We start from the raw sequence: 18519 nt of genomic DNA, 5'->3' as shown, positions 1-18519 counted from the left end.
CACATGGAGAATAGTCCTGGTTTCTGTACTGGCAGTGACTTAATGTCTCTGCCTGAGGCTCACAACTCAGAATCCCAGACCTGATAAGGTCATTCATGATATGCAGATTCCCTGCAAACAACCACAGCCAATTTCAGCATTTATTCAACTTCTGCCTCCTAATAATGACAGCCGGAAGTGAAGCAGAACAACCCAGGACATAAGCAGCAGAGATATATGTTTTGGCATCCGCTGGTGGTCTTGTCTGAAACTACCTCCTTCAATGCTCTGCAAGTCATTAAGAGAATAAGAGGAAGTTACTGTTTATAGCCAGATTTAGAGTCATTTTCACGTAGAATCTCAGCACAGGCATCACCGCTTTGATCTCAGTCATCAGTTTCCTCAAGGCCATATTCGTCTGGATTCTCTGGATCCTGGAGATGTCCAGACACTGGAGTCAAGAGAACAGGCTGTCCTGATTCCCCCTCTACAAGTGCCTAAGGCAGGTGAGGCGTAAGTTCTGTTTGTGGAATGTCAAACAGGGATCTTGTCTTTTTGAAGTTTTTTTCTGCCATGGCCACATTTCAATACAGCTGTTATTGATTTTGTGCTTCTCTTGGGTACTGAGGGATTCCTTGGTGGCTCAACTGGAAAAGAATCTGCCTGCAATGCGGGAGACCTGGGTTTGATCCCTGAGTTGGGAAGATACCCTGGAGGAAGGTATGGCAACCTACACCAGTATTCTTGTCTGGAGAATCCCTATGGACAGAGAAGCCTGGCAGGCTGCAGTCCATAGGGTAGTAAAGAGTTGGACACAACTGAGCAACTAAGCCAGGGTACTGCAACTTCTTAACTGGATCCTAGACTTCTCATAAAGATACTGTGCTCCATATACTACTGCTAAATCTGTGTTTCTGTGAGGAACCAAGGGCTAGGACTTTCTATTCCACCACATTGTTGACTTTGCTAACAGAGGTTTATTTACTTATTTATTAAAGATATGTGTATTTATTTATTTATAGCTGCACTGGGTCTTTGTTGCTGCACGTGGGCTTTCTTTAGCTGCATGGGCTTCTTGTGTTGTGGCTTCTCTTGTTGTGGAACATGAGCTCTAGGACATGCGGGCTCCGTAGTTATGGCGCACAGGCTCAGCTGCCCAGTGGCATGTGGAATCTTCCTGGACCAGTGTTCGAATCCATGTTCCCTGCATTGGCAGGTGCATTCTTAACAAATGGACCACCAGGAAAGTCCAACATAGGTTTGTTTTTGAATTCTGTGTATTTATTGTTATATTGATGTATTTGCCTGTTCCTGCATACTTTATGTACACACACACACAAATCCTTCTTTATAAACCTCTATTTTACTATTCAATATTTACACTGAGTTTGAGTTCTTTTCTAAAAAATCCAGCTGCAGTTTTATCTGGATTGTATTAAAATTAAATGTTAAGAACTGTCACTTATTATATTGTCCTATTCATCAACATAGTAAACCTTTTCACTCATTCTAATCTACTTTGGTGGTGGTGGTGGTTTAGTTGCTAAGTCATGTCCAACTCTTGTAACTCCATCGACTGTAGCCCCCCCACCAGGCTCCTCTGTCCATGGGATTTCCCAGGCAAGAATTTCAGTTCAGTTAAGTTCAGTTCAGTTCAGTCGCTCAGTTGTGTCCTCCTCTTTGCGACCCCATGAATCTCAGCACACCAGGCCTCCCTGTCCATCACCAGCTCCCGGAGTTCACTCAAACTCACGTCCATCGAGTCAGTGATGCCATCCAGCCATCTCATCCTCTGTCGTCCCCTTTTCCTCCTGCCCCCAATCCCTCCCAGCATCAGAGTCTTTTCCAATGAGTCAACTCTTCACATGAGGTGGCCAAAGTACTGGAGTTTCAGCTTTAGCATCATTCCTTCCAAAGAACACCCAGGGCTGATCTCCTTTAGAATGGACTGGTTGGATCTCCTTGCAGTCCAAGGGACTCTCAAGAAGAGTCTTCTCCAACACCAGAGTTCAAAAGCATCAATTCTTCGGCGCTCAGCTTTCTTCACAGTCCAACTCTCGCATCCATACATGACCACTGGAAAAACCATAGCCTTGACTAGAGAGACCTTTGTTGACGAAGTAATGTCTTTGCTTTTGAATATGCTATCTAGGTTGGTCATAACTTTCCTTCCAAGGAGTAAGCATCTACACCACAGTTCAAAAGCATCAGTTCTTCGGTGCTCAGCTTTCTTCACAGTCCAACTCTCGCATCAACACATGATCACTGGAAAAACCATAGCCTTGACTAGATGGACCTTTGTTGGCAAAGCAATGTCTCTGCTTTTCAATATGCTATCTAGGTTGGTTATAACTTTCCTTCCAAGGAGTAAGCGTCTTAATTTCATGGCTGCAATCACCATCTGCAGTGATTTTGGAACCCAAAAAAATAAAGTCTGACACTGTTTCCACTGTTTCCCTATTTGCCATGAAGTGATGGGACCAGATGCCCATGTCTTCGTTTTCTGAATGTTGAGCTTTAAGCCAACTCTTTCACTCTCCTCTTTCACTTTCATCAAGAGGCTTTTTAGTTCCTCTTCACTTTCTGCCATAAGGATTTAATGCCTTCTAAATAGAGTTTAAACATTTTTTTGTAGAAAAATCTTATGAATCCTTTGTTAATTGCTAAATTCTAAATGGTTAATGTGAAAGGTATCTAAATGTTTATTATATTTTCTAACTGGTTAATTTTGGTATAGAGAAGCATTGTTCATTTTTTAAATTTTATTACCAAGAAACTTGCTGAACTGTCTTATTAATTCTAATATTTTATTTACATTTGCTATTCTATGTAGATGATCACATAATCTGAAAAAATGACATTTTCTCTCTTTTCTCCCTGCGATTACACCTCTTTTTATTTTTTTTAATAGTATTATCTAGTAGTTCAATACCATGTTAATGAATGAATGTGCTTCCTTATTATATTCTGGACCTTAATAGGAGTATACATATAATTTCTCAACAAGACGATGGCCTTTAAATATTGATGACATTCCCTTATGTAACTAGTTTTCTAAGGGTTCTTTTGAAATTATAAAAGAACCTTATAAAATGCTGTTTCTCAAAAAATATGTAACTTTTCACCTTTAGTTCATTAATGTAATAAATTAAATATTTTTGCATGCCTGGAATAAAATCTACTTTATATTGATGTGTTTTTACTTTTTAAAATAGTAAAGTTTATTGTACATACAAAATTTATTGTACATATATATATAGATTTTTAAGGAAAAAAACATTTACTCACTATTTAGATTGTGAAAGAGAATATTGTTACTACCTCAGAAATTCCTTGTAAGCCCTTCCTTGATCACATTCCCTTCATCCTCACTTTATCATTATTCCTTTGCTCTTCTTTATAGAAAACCAATATCCTTTGATTAGATTGGATGGTTTAATAAATATTTTTCATATTTATGCTCTGCATAGTAAAAGTTCTATTTTTCTAGCCTGTAGTGTCTATTTTCTCACTATGCATTATGGCTAAGCCCTTGCTCCATATTGTTAGGTTTTTACCAGTCACCTTTTTATCAATTTAAAGGTACTCATCTCTGAATTGGTTAGAGTGAGCAAATTGCTCTAATCGATCCCAAATATACACCCACCTAAATTAAATAGAATTTTCTTATTCACATAATATTACTGGAATGTTATATATATATGGAATGTTATAGGCAGGTGAACAATTCAATAGGATAGCCAGGAACTCAACTTCTACCATGGTAGCCCTAATGGTCACCTATCCAGATAAGTAGAAGTGAAAAAGGAATGCCATGTGGGAAGTTTTTACTGGTCAAGCCTGGGAAGGTGACATCATCTCTTCATATTTCACTGATTATAATATAGTCATGGAACCATACCTAATATTGTAAAGAAGGGTGGGACAGCTGGAAAATTAAGTCTCTGACTGGGTAGATGCTTCCAGTAACAACTCTTTTGGAGAAGGCAATGGCACCCCACTCCAGTACTCTTGCCTGTAAAGTCCCATGGGTGGAGGAGCCTGGTAGGCTGCAGTCCATGGGGTCGCTAGGACTCGGGCACGACTGAGTGACTTCAGTTTCACTTTCACTTTCATGCATTGGAGAAAGAAATGGCAACCCACTGCAGTGTTCTTGCCTGGAGAATCCCAGGGACGGGAGAGCCTGGTGGGCTGCCATCTATGGGGTCACACAGAGTCGGACACAACTGAAGCGACTTAGCAGCAGCAGCAACCACTCTTTATTTTCTGTATAGTATGGTAAGTCTATATTTAACTTAAAAATCTACCGAAACTTTTGCAAAGTGGCTGTAATATAATTATGTTCATGCCAGCACTGTATAAGGACTCTTCTCCCTATTTTCATCTACACTTGTGTCCGATATGTTATTATATGCATTTCAGTGTGGATGTAGTATATTTCATTGTGGTTTTGACTTACATTTACTTAATAACTAATGACATTTAGCACCCTTTCCTGTGCTAATTAGCTATTTGTATGTCTGCATATAAATGTCTCTGCAAGTCTTTGCCATTTTTAAATTGGGTTGTCTTATTTATTAGTGAGTTGTAAGAGTTCTTTATATGAGTGCACATCCTTTGTATGATTTGCAAACATTTTCTCTCAGTCTATGGTTTGTCTTTTCATCCTCTTAATACTATCTTTTGAAGCATAAACTAAAACAAATTCTATTTTTGTAAAGCCCAATTTCAATTTTTTCTTTTATACTTTGTGATTTTGGTATCATATCTAGGAATTCTTTGCCTAAACCCAAATTGATCAAGATTTTCCCTCTAATTTCTTTTAACAAATTTATAGTTTTAGTTTTTATATTTAGGTCTGTGTTCCATTTAAAGTTAATTTCTTTTTGAATTAAGGATCTAAGTTTTTGTTTGTTTTAGCTTTTTTTTATACAGATATCTAACTGTCCTGGCATCAGACACCATGATTTTAAAAAGGCTATCTTTTCCTCATTGAAGTGAATGGTCTTGGTGCATTTGCTGAAAATCAATCAACCATAAATGTTAGGGTTCATTTCTGGACGCTCAGTTCTATTCCACTGATGTATTTGGTTAGCTCATTGCCAATACCACATCTTAAAAAAATTTTTTTTATTGTAGTACAGTTGATTTACAATGTTGAATATCATACTATCTTGATTCCTATAGCATTGTAGTAAGTTTTGAAATCTTGAAGTGTTAAGTTCTTCAGCTTTGTACTTTTTCACAACTCTTGGCTATTCTAGAACTTTTACATTTATACATAAATTTTTGGATCAGCTTGTCAATTTCCACAAAGAAAGCCTGAAAGCATTTGTTAAAAACTGTGAAAGATCTGAGATTTCACTCTATCACCAGCTAATAAGTTACAGAAAAAGTTAACAAACTCTTATTTTTAATCTAACATTCCAAGGTCTTTTTGTCCCAATTTCAATCTTCTTATTCTTTTTAATTGCTACTGTTCTCCCTACATAAGGGCTTCCCCGATGGCTCGATTGCTTGGCAGTAAAGAATCTGCCTGCAATGCAGGAGATGAGGGTTCGATTCCCGAGTGGAGAAGATCCCCTGGAGGAGGGCGTGGCAATCCACTTCAGTATTCTTGCCTGGGAAATCCCATGGACAGAAGAGCCTGGTGGACTGTGATCCATGGATCACAAAGAGTTGGACATGGCTAAAGCATGCGTGCGACTGAGCACCCTACATAATATTGAGTTTAGCTATTTATATGCCTTTGTTGATCTTTCCATAGGAATGCCCTTTCCTACCATAGCTTCAAGCCAGACTCCTATCTATTCTTTAAACCTCTAAGACAAACATTCTTCTTTTCCTCCCCTTTTCTGCACCTTCTTCATATTTTCAGTTGGAAGTCATCTTTCCTATTTCTGACCTCCCATAGTGCAATTTCTCTATCTCTGTATGACCCAACTTGTTTTCCTTTTGTTATTTTATTACACATCTTTTTTTTTTTTTCAGTAGAACCTGTATATTGATAATGTCTGTTATCTCCCCTTACGTTCTTATACACGGTCTTGATCAATAAATATATTTGCTGAATAGAGATACAGATTTTTTGTGTGTATGATTTTCTTGTTCCTGATGTTAGTGCTTAAATAGTACAAAGAAATCTGAGGCTTTAAAGTTAAATAGGATTCTGGGTATGTGGCTTATCATTCATTCTCTGAACAAATATTCAACCAGAGGTCTACCTTATCTGCCTTGGAAACAACCTTGTGTTAGCGTGCTATGAGGTACGATAATATAGACAACTGAAAAAACTTGTCTGTTCATTGTTTGTCTATGAAAATTCTCTATTTCTGTTTTGACCTCTTTGATATATAGATTGATATTGAGGAAAGAAGACTTGTATTAAGGGTCTGAACCTTAGCTCATTCAGTCAGCTAGCATTTATAAATTATTGTACAAAAGTTTTTGATCAATAGCATTATCTACTAGGTGCAAAGCTGCTACTATGCCCTCAAATTAATATATGAAAAGTTGCTTTTTAAAAAAAAAATGACAATGATAGCTTTATTAGATTTTCTTTTCTTTTAAAAAATAACAGAATAAAATGAACTGTAGGTCCTTCAAAGCAAGGCAAAATGACTTGACCTGATTCTAAAATGGAATAAAAGTTCCACGCTGCTGCTGCTGCTAAGTCACCTCAGTCGTGTCTGACTCTGTGCGACCCCATAGACGGCAGCCCACTAGGCTCCCCCGTCCCTGGGATTCTCTAGGCAAGAACACTGGAGTGGGTTGCCATTTCCTTCTCCAATGCATGAAAGTGAAAAGTCAAAGTGAAGTCGCTCAGTCGTGTCTGACTCTTAACGACCCCATGGACTGAAGCCCACCAGGCTCCTCCATCCATGGGATTTTCCAGGCAAGAGTACTGGAGTGGGGTGCCATTGCCTTCTCTGAAAGTTCCATACTTCATCTGAAATCTTTCACTAATTCTTCCAATGTTCCCTGGAAAATTCCTAGAACTTGGAATTGTTACTGTTTGAGTCATCAAGTCATGTCTGACTCTTTGTGACCCCTTGGAATCCAGGCCTCCCAGTCCCTCATCATCTCCTGGAGTTTGCCCAAGTTCATGTTCACTGAAGTGGTGATGCCATCCAACCATCTCATCCTCCGTCACCCTCTTTTCCTTCTGCTTTCAATCTTTCCTAGCATCAGGGTCTTTTCCAATGAGTTGGCTCTTTGCATCAGGTGGCCAAAGTACTGGAGCTTCAGCTTCAGCTTCAGCATCATTCCTTCCCACAAGTATTCAGAGTTGATATCCTTTAGGATTGACTGGTTTGATCTCCTTACTATCAAAGGGACTCTCAACAACTGTGTGAATTATGCTAAGCAGAGCACCTGACTGGCACACACAAGAGTTTGAAGGACTTTTTCTAAAATTTTTAATTAAAAAAAAATTGAGGTATAATTTATATTATTTTCAGGTGTATAACAATAATTCAGCATTTATGACTTTTTATTTTCCTATTGTTAGGCTTATTTGTACGGAGCATAGGGTGAGCCAAATGTATGTATAGTATACATATACATGTGTGTGTGCTCAGTCGCTCAGTTGTGTCCAACTCTTTGTGACTCCATGGACTGTAGCCCACCAGGCCCCTCTGTCCATAGAATTTTCCAGGCAAGAATACTGGAGTGGGTTGCCATTTCCTTCTCCAGGGTATCTTCCCCACCCAAGGATCCAACTCGTGTCTCCTGCATTGCAGGCAAATTCTTTAACCTGCTGCGCCACCTGGGAAGGTAGGATAGTATGAAAATAATGTCTAAAGGGAGATTGGCAGAAATACTACAGTAGAATATCAGGGTCTCTCTTTAGGAAATAAAAAGTGAAAACTGTTCAGTCATGTCTGACTCTTTGTGACCCCATGAACTGTAAGCCTGTCGGGCTCCTCTGTCCATGAAATTCTCCAGGTAAGAATACTGGAGTGGGCAGCCGTTTTGTTCTTCAGGGTATCTTCCTGACCCAGGGATCAGACCCAAAGATCTAATGCAGGTCTCCTGCATTGCAGGCAGATTGATTATCATCTGAGCCACCAAAGAAGCCCCTCTTCAGGCAATGATAGCTTTTATTTTGATACAGGGATGACAGATCTCACGAACCTTAACTTGGACTTAGAATTTCTTCTCTTGATTTTGTCTTTCAAAAGAAAGCCATAGTAATACATAAAGGTCAATGGGGTGTTTGTTGTTGTTTTGTTGCCTGAGGTTTTCTTGAAGTTTCTCCATGAGATATTCCCGTATTACAAAACTATCAGATTTTCTTTCTTAGAAATCTTTGAAGATTTCTACATTAGCAGAATGTGGCAATGATAATTTGGTGTACTATGACAATAACCTGTTTCCCTGGTGGCTCAGATGGTAAAGAATCTGCCTGCAATGCAGGAGACCAGGGTTCCATCCCTGGGTTGGGAAGATCCCTTGGAGTAGGGAATGGCTACCCACTCCAGTTTTCTTTCCTGGAGAATTCCATGGACAGAGGAGCCTGGAGGGCTATACAGTTCATGGGGTCCAAAGAGTGGGACACGACTGGGAGCCTAAGACAACTATGACAATAACCTGTTTCCCTTAGGTCTCTCATATGTAGGTGGCCGGAGATGTGGACAAGGATGTGCACTATCCTCTACTGTACAGGTCAACTGCTCATCTCCATGAACACTCGTTTGAAAAAACATTTTTGTTATCACATGTAGGAGTCACGGAGTTTTCTCTTCCCAACTAAACAGTGATTAACAGGTTTTCAACAAAGTTCTTTCCGCAAAATCTGTTTTCATAGCAAATTACTCAAACCCGGTCCTCTCCCTCTTCGCTTCCTCTGGGGAACGAATGCTCCTCCCACTCTTCTCAGAACTGGGGAACTCTTACCCATCCTTCAAGATTCCGCTCAAATGTCATTCCCTGGTGGAGATTTCCTCAACATGGCAGGCCAAGTCGGTTCCTTCCTCTCACAGCTTATAACTTGGCCTTTACCACAGTTTAACAGGATTATCTGTTTCAGGGTGGGTCTCGCTCCCAGGGCTTGAGCTTTGAGATCGGAGACGTTTCATTTTTTCCATTTGTGTAGTCCAGCATGTGACAGACAGTAAAGATGAGTGACAGAAACCCTATGACTGGCAACCTTCTGCCGCAAGGAGCAATATCCCATCCACGTTGCTATCGATGTTCCACAGAGGCCCAGCTGCACAAGTTCCAACTGGTACACGGATTCCCGCTTACCCAGTGTTTAAAAACAAACAGCTGCGGACGGTAGGAAATAGAGAATGGCTCTGACGAAAACCCCTTTTCCTGAACTCAGACCGGTTAATAACCGCCAGCTGAGCCGGCAAAGGCGTTCGGAGTTCACCCCGTTGAGGAAAACGCTTTCCTTGAGTAAACTCAGAGTCCTTAGGTATTTCTCCAACTCTGGGATGTCCGCTTTTTTCTAACGGTAACAAGAAATCAAGGGAAAATGTGGTATTAAAAGATTTGGAGGTGACAGCTCGCAGCCACTCAGGCTCGAGGATCGCAGTAGATTTTGAGCTGACGTCTGTGGACACAAGCGCTTCCCATTTTGTTGCACCAGCCCCCAGGCTGAGCGCCCACCCACCCCAGGCTGCCACTCCCTCAACCGCGGGCACCCTCTGCGCCCCGCCCAACTACTGGGCGGTGAGGCTCCATTCTCGCGACGACTCAGCTAATCTCGCCTATTCGATCTGAGGGATCTCGCGAGAAGCAGCCTGGAGCCGGCCTGTAACCTGCTGGGGCGGCTTTAGTAGCCGCAGCCGCTCGAGCGGCCGCAGCCACAGACACCTCTCTGGAGGGATCTGGTTGGGGAGGAAGCGGAGGTGTCGCTGGCCCTGGCCTGTGCCTGGACACTCAAAGGGGACTACAGGTTCGAGGGTGACTGGACTCAGTTGGGGAACTCAGTAGGGGCGGCGCCGGAGCCTGGGCTTGGTGGGGGCGAAGGAGGAAGGGGGCGGAGGACGAATCTGGGCTTGAGAGCTCAACTGCTGTGGCGGTGGTCTGGGCGTCCCAGATCCTGCTGGGGGACCATGGGTGGGGTTCTGGGCTCCGGCCGCTGGCTCCCAGTTCGGAGAGGCAGCGAAGGGACTTGGGTTTCAGGGGTGCTGTTTTGGGGTTGGAAGTTCTGAGGCCTTTCCCCAGAGATGAAGGCGATACCCTCAACCCTCTTTCCCAGGGCAGGGGAACCCTGTGCCCCGCCCCTTTTCTGTCATTCTGGGTTTACGCCGCGACATCCTGAGGAGGGCGCATCACAATAGGGGCTAAGTTGGCCCCAGTCTCGCTTTGGGTGAAGAGGAATGAGACCCCAATAAGGTGTTGCGTGGTTTTATGCTGTAACGATATGACGTGCGGTAAAGCTTTGTTTTCCCAAAATTCTCACAGAAAAGCTGCTTATTTTTTTCTTCTTCAGATACAAGTCCTTTATCCTCTTGAATGGTGTGCAGGAAGGTAGACATCACGTAGTAACTTGTTAGTGTGGGGACAGTGTGACCATCATTGGGCCGCACAGATTTCCTGCTAATTTTTCTCGTTAGTACTTTGTGCCCGTGATGAGAAGTCACTCGTCCAGACATGCTAGAACATCAGTCTCTTGTCACATTATGCATTTAACATATACAGTTTATTTAAACTTTTTTTTTACTCTTTAAGAATCTTCATGCTTTTTATTTAAATTAATATCAGAGAAAACTAACAGTATATTGATTTTCTTTGTACAACTGGTATCCCCACCCCCCTTACACAAATTTAATCAAGACTTTTTAGAGAGGAGGTTATAGATAAATTTTGAATGAAGTAGATGTAGAAATTAGAATAAGAGATGTAATAAGGAGTGCCACTGTAAGGGCCAAAAAAGTTTCTATACTGGAAAACCCATCTAGGACTGAAGCCCAGGCTTTGAAAGTGAGGACTATAGTCATTAGAATACGAAGCAGAAAGCCGTAGAAATAACTCGGGAGAGGATTTGATGGTGGATAAAGACTATTAAAAAGTGTGTGAGGAGAATTGTTTTTGAAGATGTATATGTGTTTTCATAAATTTCTCTGACATTTCTCAGAGTTTATGGGCTAACTGCTATTGTTATACATAAAGAGAAAGTGGGAAGGGAGGTTCTGAAGCTTGGAGTGTGACAAGGAACTGGAGTAACATAGGTTCAATTAGGAAAGCTTTCAGTTTTTTTTGAATTTTTTGGAATGTTTTTGAATTTTTACCTTTTTTTTTTTTTTCTCCTAGAAAATGTTTTTGAATTTTTACCTTTTTTTTTTTCTCCTAGAAAAACTTTCAGGTGGGCTTTTTACATTCTGTATGTTACCATTCCACCAGTCTGAATTTTTTTCTTCCTCAACCTTTCTTCTAAGTCTTGTAAAAAGTTATTTTATTATTAACTATGAAGTTGCAAACCAATATGTCCTGCTTTGTGGCTTTATACATTAGATGACTTGTTGAAGTGATCTGGAAAATATGCACCTTTCAGCAAACTTACATGCTTCAGATACTAGAAAATAAAAATGAGTGAAATACACTAGAGAGTTTATGCCTCATGTAAAGAGGAATATCCAGTTCTCAGGTTCACTTGATTAGTGCAGTAATTTGGCCCCAGTCTTCAACCTTCTCAAGAGAACACAGGAAATCTAGACTTTTGCTTGCCATTCTCCTGACTTTTAAAAATATTGACAACTACTTGAAACAGTTAAAAATAACTTCATGTGGCTCAACCAAACCAAACCTGTCAGTTATTGTATCCTCCTCTGTAGGTTTGGAGCTCTAAGTAAAAATTAATAATTGTACAACTAAAAAAGATTTTAAAGCAAGTATGCCAATTAGTTTGCAGCTTCAAAACTAGGAGTACTTGGGAAAATACCAGTTCTAACTGAAAGCAGTTAAGTTTAATAGCCTTTAAATGTGGTTGGGCAAATTGAACTGATGCTTAGTAATATTTTAAATAATTTAAATTTTTAAATATTTAAAAAGATATTTCCTTGTATGGAAATAAGACAAGGGAAAAACTCTCCCTATATATGGTTTAATAACTCAGAGTTCTGAGCAAAGCTGATTTGTAGGTTTCTTGAATTGATACATTGAGAAGCTTTTTATTGTACTTGTGATTAATACATAAAATCTAGGAGACCCTCTACTCATCTGTAGTTTTGAATGTTTATTGTTTCTACCATCACTTGTTGTCTTCCCAGTCACTGACTTTTATTGGAAGCAATATTGATTCCTGGAGGATGGGGTAGGGAGAAGGGGCATTAAGATGTGAAGAAATGGGAAGAGAAGAGTGTGAGGTGAAGCAGGCACTCACGTGCTTTTCTTTTACACTGTCCATTACAGGATTGATTTAACTAGTTTTCTTGTCAGAAGAATAGGTACTTTGATTAAACACGTGGTGCCTTGTATGTAGTAGAGCTTAATGATATTTGTGGAATTGAACCCTGTGGATTAAACCACATTTACCCACTAGAGGGAAATACTTTAATCACATAATCTGATTCATACTTAGTTGGACTGTGGGGAATGGGAGTTTAGAGGTCAGTTCTAAGAAAGAAGTGAGCCTTAGAAATATAGAGGGCAAGGTGAAGGTCTTCCGAGGGAGTAAGGTTGAGAAAGGCTAGGTGAGGGAAAGTTTTTAAAAGGAAGATGAAATGGTTAAGTACTACTTTATCTTCTGTGCAGCTTTACAAAGAGCTCTGCCTTTTACAAGACAGAGTTATTTATCATAACTTACGCAAAGACTGCATAGAATATTGGTTTTCAATCAGGTCTACTTTGGGAATTGGCAGACTTAGTTTTCTTTCTTTAGCCCAGTCTTTTTAGGTCAAGTTAGTCTAATACCTCTTCACCCAATCCCTGCCTCTCTCTGGTGTGGGAAGTGAAACAGGAGAAGATGGTATGTTTTCTATGAGGTCTTCCTCTTTGAGAGTTTAAAAAACATCCTGAAGAACCTGTTACGTATTTTTGGAGATTATGTTTGTTGAAGGAGGAACCATCATTTTCCTCTCCCCGTGTATCTACATGACTTGTAAAGTAAGGAAGTTCTCTCTTGGAAGTATTTTTCTCCTGTCTTTCAATTCCTTGACTGAGATGCCTTCCCAAGGGAAGATTAGATGAGGCCTGTGAAGCAACTGAATATGCTTTTGCTCAGTGCCTTCTGGTTCTATTTTTAGAGCCTTCAATTCTTAGGACATAACATTCTCTACTCCTCTGTATGGTAGATGCATCTGAGCAGGCTGGACCCTATGAGGGAGAAGGAAACGAAACATCTACAGTTCTAAGTTTAATTTACAATGAAGTAATAGGACGCTTTTTTAGCCACTCATTTCAGCTGTATTTTTATCTTTGACTCTCTTTTTTGTTTGTTTTTTGTTGGTTATGAACCTACAATAAGGGAGAAAGATGCTCATTAATGGAGGAAGAACTACTTTGAAATGTTTTCTCCTCTTGGATAGAATGTTTATTAGGGCTTAAGCTAATGTTGTGTTTCCCTACTATGGCTTGCTCTTGTTTACTTTGTCATAAACTGAGTCTTGGCTTGTTAAGGAAGCAGAAATCTAGAGCTCAGCTATGGAAGGTAAGCAATCAGAATTCAAAGAGATGCTCTTTGGGAGAGGATTAAGAAGTTAGTAAATGTTCCATGTAGAAATAATAGAAACTTGACATTAAAGGGGAAAGATTTTATGTGGAATATGTGACCTTATGTCACAGATTTTTGAAGATTTGTAAAATGCTAAAAGTATGCCAATAAAAGAAAGCATCTTTATTTATCCTAATAGTTTAATTATATATTTCTGTTTAAAAAATGTAAGATATCTGATTACATGGTACTTGTTTTTATTTTTTTGTAGTTGAAATGAATTAGTATTAGTACTTTTGGTCATGAACTGAAATTAACATTTTTGATACTTGGTTGAGGGTGATAGTCTGTCATAGTGAAATCACTAACTGAAATACTTGATTAGAAACTATTAATAACACTTTTCTAAGCTCATTTAACATTGTAATCATACTTTTCTACTTGGAATACCTTATTTGGGATCATTTAGATCTGTGTTTAAAGCTAACTGTTAGGTCTATGACATAAAAGTTACTTAATTACTCTGAGACTTTGTTGGCTCACATGAAAAATGGAGGTTGAACATAATTGTCAGGAGTTTAATAATGAAATAAATTATGTAAAAGTGCTGTGTAAATAGTAAAGGGAATATAACTTGTTAACACTTTATACTGTGTTTATGCTCAGAAAATAACATACCTTCTGGTAATCTTAAGACATCGGGGAAATTTACATTTACATCTAGCTGTCTCATTTGTAGGGATAATATAGCAGTTCTGTTTTTAATTTTTTGAGAAGCTTCTATACTGTTGTCCATAGTGGTTGCACCAGTTTACATTCCTACCAACAATGTAACTTTACTGAGATTATTTGTTTAGTGGGTTTTAGTAGTGTGTTTAGGATTTTCTGTACTTAGTATCATATCATCTGTAAACTGGGACAGTTTTACTTCTTCCTTTCTAATTTGGATTTCTTTTATTTCTTTTTTTTGTCTGGTTACTAGGGCTAGGACTGCCCAACACTATGTTGAATAAAAGTGCAAGAGTGGGCATCCTTGTCTTATTTCTGATTTTAGAGGAAATGCTTTCAGATTTTCACTGTTGAGTATGGTGTTGGTTGTGGTTTTGTAATATGTGGCCTTATTTATTCTTCAGCTTGCCAATGTGGTGTATCACTTTGATTTGCAGATTCTGAAAAATCCTTGCATACCTGGGATAAATCCCTCTTGATAACAGTGTGTGATCCTTTTTATGTATTGTTGAATTTGGTTTGCTCGTGTTTTGTTGAAGATTTTGAATCTGTGTTCATCAGTGATATTGGCCTGTAATTTTCTCTTTTTGTGGTATCTGTCTGGTTTTGGTATCAAGGTAATGGCAGGCCTTGTAGAATGAGTTGAGGCATTCCTGTCTCTTCAATATTTTGTAGTAGTTTAAGAAGGATGAGTGTTAGCTCTTCTTTAAATGTTTTGAAGAATCTATCTGTAAATTCTGTAAAGTCTAAAATCTACCTGTAAAATCTGGTCCTGGACTTTAGTTTGTTGGGAATTTTTTTTTTAATTGATTCAATTTTATTATTGGTAATTGGTCTACTCAGATTTTTTTACTTCTTCCTGATTCAGTTTTTGAAGATTGCATGTTTCTAGGAATTTATCCATTTCTTCTAGGTTGTCCATTTTATTGGAATATATTTGTTCTTAGTAATAGGATCCTTTGTGTTTCTGTGGTGTCGTTTCTATTTTATTTCCTTTCATTTCTGATTTTATTTATTTGGGCTCTCATTTTTTCTTGATGAGTCTGATTAAAGGTTTATTAATTTTGTTTATCTTTTCAAAGAATTACTAATTTTATTGGTCTTTATTATTTTTTTAAGTCTTTTTCATTTACTTCTGCTCTAATCTTTATTATTTCTTTCCTTCTACTAATTTTGGGTTTGTTTTTTCTTTTTCTAGTTCCTTTCAGTACAAGGTTAGGTTGTTTTAGATTTTCCTTGTTTCCTGAGGTAGGCCTGTATCACTGTAAACTTCCCTCATAGGGAGAGAACTGCTTTTGATGTGCCCCATTAGATTTGGATTGTTGTATTTCCATTTTCATTTGTTTTCAGGTATTTTTTTATTTCATCTCTGATTTCTCCAATAAACCATTGATTGTTTAGTAGCATTTTTTTAATCCTTCACATTTTTGTCTTTTATAGCTTTTTTCCTTGTAGTTCATTTCTAGTCTCATGCTATTTTCAGAAAAGATATATATATATACTTTTACTAAGAAAAGATACTTGTAATTTCAGTATTCTTAAATTTATTGAGAATTGTTCTGTGGCTGAAGGGCTTCACTGGTAGCTCAGACGGCAAAGCGTCTGCCTGCAATGCAGGAGACCTGGGTTCAATCCCTGGGTTGGGAAGATCCCCTGGAGAAGGAAATGGCAACCCACTCCAGTATTCTTGCCTGGAGAATTCCATGGACAGAGGAGCCTGGTAGGCTACAGTCCATGGGATTGCAAAGAGTCGGACATGACTGAGTCACTTCACTTCACTTCACTTCACTTCACTTCTGTGGCTGAACTTTTGATCTACTGATTTGCACTGAAAAGGATGTGTATATTCTGCTGGTTTTGGGTGAAGTGTTCTGTATATATCTATTAAATCATCTGCTCTAATGTATTATATAAGGCCAGTGTTTCGTTACTGATTTTCCATCTGGATGATCTCTCCATTGACATAAGTTGGGTTTTAAAGTTTGCTGCGGTTACTGTATTACTATCAGTTTCTCCCTTTATGATTGTTAATATGTCTTATATATTTAGGTGCTCCTACGTTGAATGCATGTATATTTATAATTGTTTATATCTTCTTATTGGATTGATTCCTTTATCATTATGTAATGGCCTTCTTTTGTCACAGTCTTTGTTCTAAAGTCTGTTTTGTCTGATATAAGTATTGGTATACCAGCTTTCTTTTCATTTCCACTTACATGGAATACCTTTTCCTACCCCCTCATTTCATTTTGTGTATATCTTTAAATCTGAAGTGACTTTCTTATGTGAGCTTATAAAGTGAAAGTGTTAGTCTCTCAGTTGTGTCTGAATCTTTGCGACCCCATGGACCTGTAGCCTGCCAGGCTCCTCCATCCATGGGGATTCTCCAGGTAAGAGTACTGGAATGGGTTGCTATTTCCTTCTTCATGGGATCTTTCTGATTCAGGGATCTAACCCAGGTCTCCTGCATTGCAGGCAGACTCTTTACAGTCTGAGCCACCAGGAAAGAGCATAGGAGCATATATATGGGTCTTTTTTTCTTTTTAATCTATTCAGCCACTCTCTTTTCATTGGAGCATTTAGTCCATTTACATTAATTATTGATAGGTTTATACTTTGCCATTTAAATTATTTGCTGATTGCTTTTGTAGTTATTTGTAGTTCTTTTGTTATCTTCCCTTGTGATATGATGACTGTCTTTAGTGTTATACTTGAATTTCTTTCTCTTTTTTTGTGTATGTATCTATTACAGAGTTTTGATTTGTGGTTATGATGAGGTTAATAAATATATGTATACACACATATATGGTTGTTTTAAATTGATAGATCTCTTAATTTTGAACAAATTCTAACCACTCTACATTTTTATCCATACATACTTATTATTTTTGACATCATATTTAAAATCTCTTTGTATTTATTGTGGCCACGAATTATTTTATTGCCTTTGTCTTTAGCCTTCCTGCTACTTTATAATGGTTGCTGCTGCTAAGTCACTTCAGTTGTGTCTGACTCTGTGCGACCCCAGAGACGGCAGCCTACCAGGCTCCTCTGTCCCTGGGATTCTCCAGGCAGGAACACCAGAGTGGGTTGCCATTTCCTTCTCCAGTGCATGAAAGTGAAAAGTGAAAGTGAAGTCACTCAGTCATGTCTGACTCTTAGTGACTCCATGGACTGCAGCCTACCAGGCTCCTCCGTCCATGGGATTTTCCAGGCAAGAGTACTGGAGTGGGTTATAATGGTTGATCTATTACCTTTACTGTATGTTTACCTTTACAAGTTGTTTTTTTCTTTCATAATTTTCATATTTCTAGCAGTGGACCTTTCTTTTCTACTTATAGAAATTCTTTCAACATTCTTGTAAAGCTGATTTAGTGAGTGATGCTGACCTCTTTTAGGTTTTGCTGAAAGTCTGTTTCCCCTTCAAATCTGAACAATAACCTTGTTGGGTAGAGTATTCTTGGTTGTAGGTTTTTTTCTTTCTTCACTTTGAATATGTCATGCCACTCCCCTCTGGTCTGCAGCTTCTTCAGAAAAGTCAGCTGATGGTCTTTCGGGAGTTCCTTGTGTGTGACTAGTTAGCTTTTCTTTCACTGCTTTTAAGATTCTCTTATCTTTAACTTTTGCCATTTTAATTATAATTTGTTTTGGTGTGATTAAAAAAAAAAAAAGACCCATATATATGCTCCTGTGCTCTTCCTGGTGGTTCAGACCATAAAAACTCTGCCTGCAATGTGGGAGACCTGCGTTTGATCTTTGGGTTAGGAAGATCCCATGGAGAAGGAAATGGCAACCCACTCCAGTGTTCTTACCTGGAGTGGACGTTCCATGCTTCCTGAACCTGAATGTTTTTTTCTTTTCCTGAGTTAGGGAAGTTTTCAGCTATGATGTCTTCAAGTAAGTTCTCTGCCCGCTTTCTCACTCTGTCTTCTCCTTCTGGGACCCCTATAATGTTAGTATGCTTGATGTTGTCCCAGAGGTTTCTTAAACTATATCCTCATTTGAAAATTTTCCATTCTTTTTTCTGTTCAGCTCAGGTGATTTACAGTACTCTGTCTTCCAGATTGCTGATTGGTTTCACTGTATTTTTTATTTCACTTATTCCATATCCTTTGTTGTTCTTTGTATTTCTAGCTGTTAAACTTCTCACCGTGTTTATTCATTCTTCTGAGTTTGTTGAGTATCTTTATGATCACTGCCTCGAACTT

General features: G+C 38.8%; 1 protein-coding gene across 12 annotated transcripts in view; it reads left to right on the top strand.

The window, feature by feature from the left end:
* Positions 1-9717: 9717 nt before the first annotated feature.
* Positions 9718-18519, top strand: part of BTBD10 (BTB domain containing 10) — a 75292-nt gene continuing 66490 nt past the window's right edge. For 6 of the 12 annotated variants that reach the window (XM_070383976.1, XM_070383972.1, XM_070383970.1 and 3 more), the window contains exon 1: positions 9718-9883. Coding sequence is in view for 1 of the 12 variants with exons in the window: in XM_070383973.1 (XP_070240074.1) it covers positions 13573-13579 (7 nt within the window). In the remaining 11 variants the exon portion in view is untranslated. Of the gene's footprint in view, positions 9884-13234; positions 13580-18519 lie in introns of those variants that run through there. The other 6 variants (XM_070383971.1, XM_070383968.1, XM_070383977.1 and 3 more) reach the window with 4 other exon arrangements.

This window comes from Bos mutus, chromosome 15 (assembly GCF_027580195.1).
Source record: "Bos mutus isolate GX-2022 chromosome 15, NWIPB_WYAK_1.1, whole genome shotgun sequence".
Taxonomy (NCBI): Eukaryota; Metazoa; Chordata; class Mammalia; order Artiodactyla; family Bovidae; genus Bos; species Bos mutus.
Note: the sequence above shows the minus strand (reverse complement) of the source record. Positions and strands in the feature narration are given on the sequence as shown.